Source organism: Oncorhynchus mykiss, chromosome 14, assembly GCF_057628025.1.
Source record: "Oncorhynchus mykiss isolate SJ-2025 chromosome 14, ASM5762802v1, whole genome shotgun sequence".
NCBI classification, from domain to species: domain Eukaryota; kingdom Metazoa; phylum Chordata; class Actinopteri; order Salmoniformes; family Salmonidae; genus Oncorhynchus; species Oncorhynchus mykiss.
The window spans coordinates 1023100-1036305 of NC_143035.1; the positions used below are offsets into that span (position 1 = coordinate 1023100).

At 39.2% G+C, this 13206-nt stretch overlaps 1 protein-coding gene and 1 long non-coding RNA gene across 2 annotated transcripts; one reads left to right on the plus strand and one right to left on the minus strand.

Moving 5' to 3' along the window:
- Positions 1-1530: 1530 nt before the first annotated feature.
- LOC118938770 (NK1 transcription factor-related protein 1-like) lies at positions 1531-5206 on the plus strand. The gene is made up of 2 exons (XM_036943653.2): positions 1531-2135; positions 4015-5206. Exons 1-2 carry the CDS (start codon positions 1700-1702, stop codon positions 4728-4730), a joined length of 1152 nt encoding a protein of 383 aa, XP_036799548.1. The 5' UTR covers positions 1531-1699; the 3' UTR covers positions 4731-5206.
- Positions 5207-9156: 3950 nt separating this feature from the next.
- Positions 9157-10631, minus strand: LOC118938771 (uncharacterized). Its single transcript, XR_005036027.2, has 3 exons — positions 10509-10631; positions 10169-10341; positions 9157-9790 (listed from the first exon to the last, which is right to left on the minus strand). It is a non-coding gene; the product is annotated as an uncharacterized LOC118938771 (long non-coding RNA).
- Between the last annotated feature and the right edge of the window lie 2575 nt (positions 10632-13206).

A 13206-nucleotide genomic window follows, 5' to 3' on the forward strand; every position in this document is an offset into this window, starting at 1 on the left:
TTCCTAGCCTATGTAATCATCATCATTATTAACAAATGTAAAGAGATTATTTGTAGGCTATCATCCCACCTTGGGGAGAAAAAGTAACAGAAAAATCTCTATCAGTTTTTCCTTTATTTATCCAGCAAATAGAGTCCTAGCCAATGATGTGTTTGGTCCTAACTTATAAGGCAATTGTGAGCGTATTTAGTCACAAACTTCGAAAACATAAAGAAAGAACGACTCGTCAAAAACCACTGTTAGGACACAGCATAGATCCGATGAAAATCGAATAGTTGTTTAATTACAGTTTGGCCGTTGTGGACCCTGCTCTGGAGTCTGTATCAGCAGTCAGTCAGCCTCTGTAGAGGAGTGGAGAGCAGGGCTGGTTCCCCTGACCTGGGCTTGCCCTCTTGATATAATAATCATGTTCATTCTTATCAAAATTACAGATGATTGTTTTACCCATTGTTTTCCCCAACTTTTAATTTCTACTTCCCAAATGATCATTGCCCGCGGTAATTGCAAAGAGCTGACCTTGTATGTGTCATCAGCCCCCAGACGAGTGAAATCCAATTTTGTGAGGCTTGGCACACCTCCTTTTCTTTTTTTCTCTCTTTATGATGTGCCATATTCTACTGTTTTAAGGAGTGCATAAAATGAGATTAAGTAGAATTTTAAGCTCGAGATTAGAATAAACACGTCTTTAAATCAAAATCAAATTATTTTGTCTATTATTTTTCTGGCATAATATTTACATCTCAGATTAGAAATCAATATTTTACTGAAAGGGGTATTACTGAGTTTATTCAATGCATAATTGAATTTTGGAAAGTGCCCGGTAATTTGCCTTAAAGATAACGAACCTCTCTCATCTGAACTTTATCAAGCGAATGCAATGAGTTTAGTCTAATGTTTGAATGGGTAGCTTATAAAAAAATAACAATAAGCCTAGTGATAATAATAATAGCCTTCCCTTACATATTTTATACTGAAAACCTTCATTTGCAATGGATCACTGAATGCTGATAAAAAGTTAGATCATGGCCTTATGATATTGTAAATACTTTATAAAACAATAAGTATCACAACCACAAAGTGGTCGATATAGGCAAGGGAGGAAGGAAAACTAAGCCTATTTAGATCCTTTCCAGTTCAGTGGAGTTGAAACTGCGCTGACTGCAGAGTATATCACGAACCGCATCATCCCTCACTCTCCGTGCGCCTCTGTTTCCTCTCACGCGCTCATATGGAGATAATAGGCTATTAGAGGCATGGGATTAATTCGTAGCCAATTACAACCCACAGTTGAATATGAATGCATAAATAAGGCGTAGCTTGTGTCTAAGTTTTGGCGACGAACGAAGGGGGGGGGGGGGGGGGGGGGGGGAGCGAGGTGTGCATGCATGCATGACATAAACGTTGGCGGGTCCTGAGGGGATGGTTCAAACCCAAAACAGGAGTTGAGCAAGGGAGACCAACATCCAACAGTGAACCATCACCTCCTACCAGCCGTGTGTAACATTGACCAGAGCAGTACAGCCGTAGGGGTGGCAACGCAAGCTGTGCAGGAATACCGCACCAGACATTAGACTATTTTTCTCAAATTGTATGCGATATTATGTCATCGGTTGAAAGATAAGCTTAAATTTACTGTCTTGGTGCTAAATCTCTGATAGTTCAGAAGAAGAGAACGTGCTCTTCCGCCTGAAGAGAAGTCATGAATAGAGAGGTTCAGGGGGGAGATCTCTCAATCGCTTCTCCGACGGCGTCTTGTGTGGCTGCCCAAACAGCGGTGATCGTCGTGGCCGGTCCAGAAAGCATGGACAATCACTGCGAGAAGCGGCTCTCTACCAACGAACTGTCGGTGTTTTCCTGTCCAGGCGGTATAGACATACTGCAAGGGGACAGCCGAAACAACTCTCCACGTCAAGAACCAGCTCCGATAGCAATTCCAACGGTTCACCGGACCACCGCGTTTTCTGTTTTGGACATTTTGGACCCAAATAAGTTTACGAGCAAAAAGCTAAATCCTAACCGGACCGGCAGTGAAATCGCCTTCGGGACAGAGAACCGTGGAGGTGACGACTCGAATCATGCTGTAGATCATAAATCTTATGCAGAAGACTATGAATGTAAAAAATATACAGCACTAAGTAAGTGTTTGTGTCTTTCTTGGTGACATTTGGTTTTCCAAAAGTGTTGTTGTTTATGATGTAGGCCCACTTGAATAGCCTACAAGTTTCTGAAAAATCGAATTTAGATTAGACATAGAATATACATTTTGTTATCTTAGATGTTATGCTTCAGGAAGACGCTCAATTACTTCTGTTACATAATGTCACCTATTAGTAAAACCACGTTTTAGCCTATTTGTTTTGATCATGACAAGACAGAGAACTGGATGAGTGTTTGTCTTATTAGGTTAGCCTATGTCTTTGAGGTTTAGAGGGTCCTGCAAGTTTTTTTTAGATCAAGGAGTTCGTGAAATTGTATTTTCCACATCTAACTTTGCATTCTATATTATGTAATTATATTTCTGCTCAAAATAGATTTTGATTCAGAAATAAATTTGATCATATCTGAGGTTAAATTAGGTTATATGATGTGGAATATTCTAGCCATGCACACATTCCCTTAGGCTACCCCAGAGAAAAAAAGACATGTAATCTCTTTTTTTTTAACCCTTCGATTACATTTCATTTAAAGTGCTTTGCAGGATAATGGCGAAAATCGCCCCAGAGTGACATTCGGAACGTGGCTAGTTCGATATCCTATTATCGAATTGAGTAGCCTATCTCGTTCAGGCAGCTTGCCTGACTCTCCTTCAACAGCTTAATTATAATGTCAAAATTCGGATAATTAGACGATTAAAACCAATTATTATTATTATTAGGGAAGATATTGATCCCAGAAAAAAAGGCATGAGATTGATATTGCCCCCACTGTCATTTTTTTAAACGAAAATAGAAGGAACAAACATTGATCTCCGTAACCACTTTATAGGGTTTGCATTTAAAATATCAGTCAGAGAAGAGGACACCCAGCCATATGACCGGGCCATTTGTTATGGACTGCCTGAAATAGACAAACTAACAAACCAAAAAACATTATTCTTAAGATTATAGGATCACATGAAGAGGGTTTAGCAAATTGCCAAAATTGTGTCAACAAACACTGCTGAAGATGTGCAGGCCTTATTGGAAAAAAGATTCCCTTGGATGTATAAGTATTGTTTAAATCATGCAAAAGTATATATTTGGTTGATATAAGAAATTATAATAATTTATTTTGTTATGCGATGGTGCGTGTGCGTAGAAGTGATGTGTGGTAGGCCTTGTCCTGAAAATAATTGAAAGACAATTTTGTTTATTTAACTTTCACCTGGTTATGTGTTATAATGGTCATATATTAAAACAAACCAAATGAATCTAAAAAAGTTTGAGAAACAATACGCCTATCCTTCTTGAACAATTTAGGCCTAATATAATGTAGCATAAATGGATTTAAAAAACAAATAATATTGTTAGAATATTTAGTATGCCTATACTCAATTAGAGTAAAGATTTTCCTAAATAATTAGGCCTCAAGTCTTTTTCTTAAAGGTGTCAAAGTAGACCATATTACAAGCAGGTGTTCAATATTTCATTGGTAGTCTACCATAAAATTGGTAACATGAATTACGTTTGTGACTTTTACATTTTTACGCAGAGCATTATTTGTGCATATAGGCTACTGTAATAAATCCTTACGCAACAGCAATAGACTTCATAAATGCACATTGTGGAGATAAAAAAAAAAAAAGTTTATCTTCATAAATACAATTGTATGAAGGTGAGAGGATAGATAGAGGATAGAGGAAAAAGTTATCCATTACGCATTAGCTGGCATGATTCTTCATCACTATTTCCTTCAGCAATATATTAATTAGAATATGCTACTTGATAAGTTATTGGATATTATCTGTCTAAATTACTTGGCCTCTGTGATTCTTAATTTGAAAATACTCAATTGCATGTCTTGTTTTCTTTACAGATGAGGGGCTGGTGTACAGATCGGACGAATGCGAGAATGATTTCAACAGAGACTCCCACTCTGACAGCGAGATGCAGGATGACTTGTTTAGTGAGGAGAGCAGCAGTGGCCTGACTGAAAATACCCAGGGGGAACTGGGCCACCGTGAAGACGACGACAAGGAGAGCAAGAGCCCAAGAAGTCCTGACGGACAGCAAACGCAACAGTCAGGGTCGAATGGACAAAGTCATCAAGGAAAGCCGAAGCGAAAGCGCTCTGGCTCCGATTCAAAGTCGGGTAAGCCACGAAGGGCCCGGACAGCATTCACTTACGAACAACTTGTTGCACTGGAGAACAAATTCAAGTGCACCCGATACCTCTCCGTGTGTGAGAGGCTAAATTTGGCACTGTCACTTAGTTTGACTGAAACTCAAGTCAAAATCTGGTTCCAGAACCGACGGACCAAGTGGAAGAAGCAGAACCCTGGCGCAGACACCAGCGCCCCGACGGGCGGGGGGCCGAATGGCCAGAGCAATGGACTAGGGGGCCTGAGTCCGCTCAGCCCGTCTCCTCCCATGAGCGGCCATCTGTCAATGCACACGAGCTATGGTCACGGGCCAGGCGGGTTAGTCTGCACCACCCAATTACCCTTTCTGCCAAGTCATGCGGTACTGTCACCTTTCATGTTGGGATCTCAGACCTACGGAGCGCCTGCGTTTTACACTTCACACCTATAAAGACATGGACATACGTGTGGTTTTACGCCCAAACATTATTTGTTAATTATTAGTTTTCAGAGGCGTCTTAAATTAACCGATATTATCAAACGAATTGACTCCAATGAAATATGAACTTAATAACCATATTACACATACGGTTTAAGAGAACTAAAGACATGCCCTTACCTAAAGACTAAAATGCACTTGACGCAAGATGGGAAGAACTCTGATGAACATTTCATGTTGCTGTTTCGTCAAGGACATTTAATGCTCGAAGAAAACTTACCTTTACCAAGGGAATAATATTTTTTATTATGCTAATGTTCTATTTGTTTTTCATTTTGATAGAATGTGAATACTCGTGGTCAAAATGTATATAGGCCTACAAATGTTGACAAATATATGTCTAGCTTCAAATTTCGAATGCAGTTCATAAATATTAGAGCGTTTAAAAAATACATGTAGGCCTATCAATATCGTTCATTTACATCTGGAATGGCTTGAAATATTGTAATTACTGTGTAACTAAACTGTGAAAGTTAAATATGATTGTTTTCATATAAGTTGTCGCTACTAATTTATTTTATATAGTGACCTGAGAATATTTGGCTGTAATGAATACTCACTTCATCTGGATTCGTCTTTGATAAGACAAAGTAAAATAATAATAAACTATAGGCTACCATTTACAAACGAATAAGCTACTTTAATAGATTCAATACATTAAATACTGTTTCTTATCAGTCGATCATTTTTTCCCCTTTTCCTCCAAATTAAAGGACATTTTGGAACTGAACACAGAGTTTGTACCCCCTTTTTAAGAAATGTTTAACTCTTATTTATTTGACCAGTTATTTATGTTGGCCAACCGACGATATTATGTTGCATTTGTTTTCTAGCAAAAAAAGCTACAGCCTATATTGAATGTTTTTTTTGTGCGGAAAAGGATTAGTAGACATCGAAAAATACAGTAGCACAACCATAGGCCTATTACTGGATCCATCATGGCGAATAAAAGCGTAACTTTTATTAATTAAATGTAATTACTTAATGGATAATGGATTTATTGATATAGGTTTTATTGATACGAAATCTGAATAAATTTGATGAGGAAAAACACTCACTGGTAACTTAAACGGCATCCCTGTGTAAAAGAGGGATTTTGACTTCACAACTCTTGAGAAACGAGTTTCATTGTGGGCGAACGTCATGCCAAATTAAGGATAGATACAGGCTACGAAATGCGCTTGTGCATAAAACACCCTTTTAGGTTATATAATATTTGAATGAGATCATAATTAAAAGTCTGGGATAAGGAGACGCATTTGAATAGGGCCACTTTAGAAGTGCTGAAAATCCAGTCAATAGTGCACGTTTTGCACTATCGATGCAAGTTGTAGGGCAGGCATATACAATATTTAAAACTATAGTTTCGTCGAGTTTATAAGGACAAAAGTGACATGGATACAGCATTTATTTATATTCCTTTTGCACCTGATGACTATTTCGCTTCGGATCATAGTCTGTATTTATACCGTGATGAAATGGCATATGCCAGACATTAGGGAACGTGCTCCTGGAACCATTCTAGAATTTCACATGTAGGTATGACTAAACACAAATGCACTATACGACGTAGCCTGGAATATAACCTCTACTTTGTAGATAGTCTAAACAACTTTCCAGATTTCGGGATTATTTAGAACATGGGACATTTCTTGAAGACGCACAGACCCGACCAAGGCGTTGCAGAAAATAGCCTATGGAGTGGAGTGTGTGTTTTTTGTTATCTGCCAGCTGTTTTTATCAAGTCTTAGGATCTTGGAGTATCTTGTTGGATAAAATGTGAGTTTTAAGGGGTTCATTATGTAAATATAAATTTATTTTCAACACGTTTTGCAGTGGAATCATTAAATTCCCCTCTGCATTGGAGAGCGCACTGCGCGACATTTGTTCTTAAAGACACCTTAGGGCCGATTCAATCAGGGGCCAGTTTCCCAAAAGCATCTTAAAGATACATTCATCGTTAGGACCTTGTAGGAGCATCGTTAAATCTCGGAGCGGTTTCCCACAACCATCGTTATTAACGTTGCAATAAAAAAAAAACACGTAATCTAATGCCTGCATCAGATCACTCATAGAACAGTTAAATGCGTCGTTGTGTGCTTTTTGCCCTCCTGCACTCTTAGAAAAAAAAGGTTCTGGATAGAACCAAAAAGGGTTATTTTGCTTGACTCATATATGGCACCCCTAACGGTTCAATATTCCCCCCCTTTTGTGGGGTTCTTTGATCAGAACCCCAGGGGTTCTTCTTCACTGAACCAACATTGGTTCCATTAGAACCCTACCAATTTCGGTTCTATATAGAACCTTAAGGGGTAGCTTGTATGAAACAAGCATAGAACCCTTTTTGGTTCTATCCATTTTTCTAACAGGCTATATGCCACTAAACATGGAATCACATGGTCTCAATATTTGCAGCCATAGGTGGTAATATCTCTACCGGAGCAGATCCGTCTTCAGTATTGTGAAATAATTACAATGTTAAGGACATGTCTGATCCAATAGCAGCGTTCTCTTTCTTTCTTTCTTTCTTTCTTTCTTTTCTAACTTTCAATCATATCAGTATTGACATATGCTCCATATGCTCTCCAAAAGTGGCTCCCGGAATTAGGCCTATACATAAAGCGGACATTGCCATTGGCCGCACAGAGTTCCATTATGATAAATCCCAAGAGCGGAATTTGAGAAGCACACCTTGATTGTGAAATCCTCATTGTTTTGTTGAAGGATTTTAATTTCAACCTCGTTATTTCTAATTGTTTCCTGACAATGGTCACAAGATCAGCAGCTCACCAATTTGACAGATCCAACAAAGTACCTCCTCCAACACCGCCAAAACATCAGCTATATGTAAGTGTCGGCTCTTTACAGTTTTATTTATTTCACTTTTATTTAACCAGGTAGGCTAGTTGAGAACAAGTTCACATTTACAACTGCGACCTGGCCAAGATAAAGCAAAGCAGTGCGACACAAACAACAACACACATGGAACAAACAAGCATACAGTCAATAACACAATATAAAAAAATAAAGTCTATATACAGTGTGGTCTGAGGAGGTAAGGCAATAAATAGGCAATAGAAGCGAAGTAATTACAGTTTATCAAATTAACACTGGAGGGATAGATGAGCAGATGATGATGTGCAAGTAGTGTGCAAAAGAGCAGGAATAAATAAAAACAATATGGGGATGAGGTAGGTAGATTGGATGGGCTATTTACAGATGGGCTATGTACAGCTGCAGCGATCGGTTAGCTGCCCAGATAGCTGATGTTTAAAGTTAGTGAGGGAAATATAAATCTCCAGCTTCAGCGATTTTTGCAATTCGTTCCTTAACGTTTGATCTGATTGAATCTAGGTCTTACTTTCGTTTGAATGGTCTCATAAAAGCAATAGTGTAATTATTATGTTGAATAGTATCCCGATTGCAAGATATAATTTAATAATAACTTGACAATTAACTGATAGAAATAGGCCTACATGGTGAACTAGGCATATGCTTGATTTGAGTAACAAAACATCGAAAATAGTTTAACTAAATGTATACATTTTTTGGATATTATGATAATTAGGCTAAATACTTATCATTTTAACAAAACATTTGACTCTCAAGCAGCCATTGCCCTGTCATAAAAATATATGCAATTCCAGAAGCAAATTGAATCCCTGGGCTACTCTTTCACTGGCATCTAGGGAGCTGGCTTGTTTATTTTTGGGGATATATTTTTAGAAATCATGTAAACAACAATGCAAGCAAATTCAATTTGACATAGGCCCTAATAGGAAAAAAAAATACTCATGTTGGGGAGTATGCTCATCGAATAATATTTCAGCTGCTGACACAGTGAACTGAATGAAGAAAACTATTATGATGGAATGTTTAATGAGGTTTCAATATTAAAGAACATGACAGCTTATGTGCAAGCAATTAGTTGAATGTGCTCCCAATGACCAGCAGACAGTAGCCTGCCCTGGTGCAACATGGACTTTTTCATAACATTTGCTCCCACACGACCTGCCCAATTGGTGCCTAGGAACACAATGAACCAAAACACAGCTCAACAACAGCGCCTGAAGATTCCCCTCCTTGCAATCAAGATGTACTAAGCCAACACAACAAGAACACTCACTAATTATCAACATATGTTGGGCCTAGTGGTCAGAGCGTTGGGCCACTAACCGAAAGGTTGTTGATATCGAATCCCCGAGCTGACAAGGTCAAAATCTGTCGTTCTGCAACTGAACAAGGCAGTTGTTCCCCGGAAGGTCGTCATTGAAAATAAGAATTTGATCTTAACTGACATGCCTAGTTAAATTTAATAAAAAAATGTATAATCTACACAATATCAGAGGAAATAAGCATTATTAAAAAAAAATAATAATAATGATTCACAGTGTTTATTATGAAACATGCTGCACAGGGCAGCTATTGGCAACCTATATAGGTGTAGGCAACATTTGTAAAAGCTGCCGGTCATCCACAAGTGGTAACTTCGGTTACCACTTCCACATCGAATATTAAGCACTGGTTGTTTATGATAATTACAAAAGAGATATTGAAAAATAGAGTTGCAGTGTAAAAAAGAGTTCTGAGAGTTATGCCACTGAAAATCACAACGACACATCAAGTGTAAATCGATGACAAAGACTGGCATCACATTCATGTTACACATCAATCAATAAATAACATTATTTGACAAATGATTTTATAAAAACGAATCAAAACGGCTTGGATTTGTTTTACAAATCAAAAAGCATGCAATTTCAATGTGTTATTACATGCACATTAAATGGACATAAGTCTTTGTGTGTGAATCTTGAAAAAGGTTCCTGAGTTATTTCCACCAGTACAGACAGTATCTGTAGATGAGTATGATATTTCTGGCACAAAATCAACCGGTCTCCTTAACTGTTCTGTTAATTCAGTGCATAGCCTAATTACATTGGTTTGCAAACTTTGCATGTTTCAACTTGTCGATTTGTTATATGACGTCTGTCACTCGCCTCATGAAGCTCCTGAAAAATGAAGTATGTAAGGATTAGAACTACAGATGTTTATTAGTGGTTATGTTTCATAATAAAACACTTTAACCAACAGTAAGTGTCTAGGTGGGTTTTGAATAATAATGAATCCTCTCAAATGCACATGGGAATTTTACACTATACAGTACATGCACAAGTAAAGAGTTACACATGGGATGATTCATCCAAGTACAACAAGGTTACAGTATATATTTTAAATAATACATTTATCGCAACGTCAATACACTAACGACTAGTGACCGAATGTAAGGCCATGTATCCATTGTGTTGGGGATTACTTGTACTCCCTGCACCTCAACTGAGCTACAGAGAAAGAACGGCCACTTGTTTCTGTGTGAGTAGCCTACTTACGGGTTGAAAACCTTCCTCTCTAGTGTGGAGCGTAAAGTGATGGCACTCTTCTTGAGATCATTGAAGTTGGGGTATTTCTTCTTGCCCTTCCCCTTCCCTTTACCTTTCTTGCCCTTCCCAGGTCCTCTCCAGTGGCAAGCTCTATGTCCCTCATCACCCCAGGTCCCGCCAGTCTAAACAAACAAACAAATTAACCATAACTAGACTCATGGCTCTATTCAATCAGTATAACAGTAGTCAGCATTACTGCGTTATTGAAATGTAAAGGCAATGGCTCCAGCGATAGCGGAAGACTGCATTCACGGTAAAGGCTGCATATATCGTATCAAATAGAAATTACCTTTACATTTCTAGCATGCAATCTATAACAACTAAGATCCTTTGAACGCTTAATTTCGGATAGCCATGCTACCTTCGCCTTCATGTTGGTGCTAGCAAGCAGGCTACGTGGTACCAGCTGGTATCAACAGTCAATACCGTAGGGGTTGGAAATTACAGTGAGCTTCGATTGGCCAATAGCAACGCGACGTCACGGAGTGCACAGCAAATTTTCAGCATTCCCCAACTTTGGTCCCGCCCTGTTCACACTCCCTCGACAATATTTACAAAGCCCAACGGTCCACTCTCACTTCGCTTCCCGTCATTAAACATTTATGGGGCTTAGTTGTTTCATCGCCCCGCCCCAACGCGTTAAATGGATTTCCGGTGTAAGGCTTCAGAGATACATACTGAATGAGCCCCTAAACTTGATCGTGTGTAGTCTGCAGACATCCAATCACATACTATAGACACAGAGACCTAAAGATGACGTAAACATCGATTTACTCAAACACTTGGATGGACTAGAGCAGGGGTGTCAAAGTCAAATGGACGGAGGGCCAAATAAAAAAATCAGCTACAAGACGAGGGCCGGACTGTTCGAATGTTCATTGAAAAAATTTTAAATGACGCATATAGTCTAGTGAACCTAATTGAACCTACTGAAAACCTAACAAATATATTACAATATGATCAGATAAATAAAGCAATATTTTCTTATGGCTCTGTCAGTAATCTTTAATTTTCAACAGACACAAAAGACAAATTTCCTTTATATAAATATCCCCATAACATGAACATTAAATGAAAGAAACCGGTATTCAAGGCACCATCAGTAGACTATATTTTCTATTTTAGCAAAAGTGGGCTAAATTTACTTCAAAGAAAAAACAATAATAGCAATTTTCTATCATCCACTCAACTGAAATATTTTTAAAATATAATTGGATTGAAATACAAAAAAATAAAGTGCAAAAATCTATTAATCAAAAACAACACTTTGTTTAAGGAGAAGTAACATGCAGTGAAAACAAATATTAAATTTTAACTTTTAAACTTGAACTGAGTAAAAACTCTAAATATGTGATTGCACAGTAATGTTCACTTGTTTGAGGTTGAGGGTGATACTTGGTGGTGTCCCATCTTTTCCACAAGTTCATCAATGTTCGGGGTAAGGCTCTGAGCTGAAGAAATCCTCAGAATTGAGTGGAGGTGTTCAGCAGTAAGTCGACTTCTGTGTGATGTTTTGTTCAGGTTCATCAAAGAAAACAGTTGTTCACACAGGTATGTGCTGCCAAACATAGACAACGTTTGAGCAGCCTGGATGCGCAGCTGGGGCATTGTGCCGGGGAGGAAACGGGCGAACTCCGCAGCACCCACTGCCGCATATTTTGCCCTCAGTGCATCATTGCATTGGAGGTCAATCAACTCCATTTGGAGGTTTGGTGGTGAGCTTTCCACGTCAACAGCAAATGGGTTACCGAGCAGTTCCAACCTGCTTTTTTGTGCTTCAAAGTCAGCAAATCGGCGTCGAAAGTCAGCGGCAAGCATACCTATTTTATCAGCCAACTGTGTGCTCGGGAACGCACTGGTAGAGAGCTTCTCTTTCATGGTCTGGCAGCTGGGAAAGTGGCTCAAATTTTCTTTCCGCATCTGCGTCTCCCACAGAGTCAGTTTGGTTTTAAATGCCTTCACTGTACTGTACATATCAGAGATGACACGATCCCGACCCTGCAGCTGCAAGTTTATTGCATTCAGATGACTCGTAATGTCACACAGAAAAGCCATTTCACACAGAAACATTTCGTCTCGGAGTTGTGTTGTGTCTTTCCCTTTGCTGTCCAAGAACAGACAAATCTCCTCACGAAGCTCGAAACATCTTTGAAGCACCTTTCCCTGGCTTAGCCATCGCACCTCTGTGTGATAAGGCAAATCACCATGCTCCGTTTCTAACTCCGTCAGAAATGCCTTGAACTGGCGGTGATTCAAACCTTTGGCTCTGATAAAGTTAACTGTGCGCGTGATGATGCTCATTACATGCTCCATTTTCAAGGCTTTACCGCACAACGCTTCCTGGTGTATGATACAATGATAAGCTGTCAGCTCACCTGTCGCGTTTTCCTCTTGCATCTTTTCCCGTATCTTCGCCACCAGTCCGCTCCTGTGTCCACACATCGCAGGTGCTCCGTCGGTTGTCAAACCCACAAGTTTTTCCCAAGGCAGCTCCATCTCATTTACACATCTTGACACCTCTTCATACAAATCATGCCCCTTAGTTGTGCCATGCATAGGACGTAAAGCCAAAAACTCCTCTGTCACGCTTAGGTTGGAGTCCACTCCGCGGATGAAAATTGACAACTGGGCAATGTCAGAAATGTCGGTGCTCTCATCCACAGCCAAGGAATATGCAATAAAATCTTTTCCCTTTTTCACAAGCTGCTCTTTTAGATTGATGGACAACTGGTCTACTCTCTCGGCAATGGTGTTTCTGCTCAGACTCACATTTAAAAAGAGTTGCCTTTTTTCTGGGCAAACTTCGTCACAAACTTTAATCATGCAGTTTTTGATGAAATCCCCCTCCGTAAATGGCCGGGCTGATTTAGCGATCTCTTCTGCCAAAATAAAACTGGCCTTGACAGCAGCCTGGCCTTGTGATTTGGCTTTTTTGAACAGAGCCTGTCGAGATTTGAGGCCTCGTTTTAATTCCTCTGCCTTTTGTA

Bases quoted from the DNA above. Each gene is read 5' to 3' on its own strand.
- LOC118938770 (XM_036943653.2), top strand. From the start codon at position 1,700: ATGAATAGAGAGGTTCAGGGGGGAGATCTCTCAATCGCTTCTCCGACG. The intron at 2,136-4,014 runs GTAAGTGTTTGT...TTTTCTTTACAG, and splicing joins TAAAAAATATACAGCACTAA to ATGAGGGGCTGGTGTACAGA.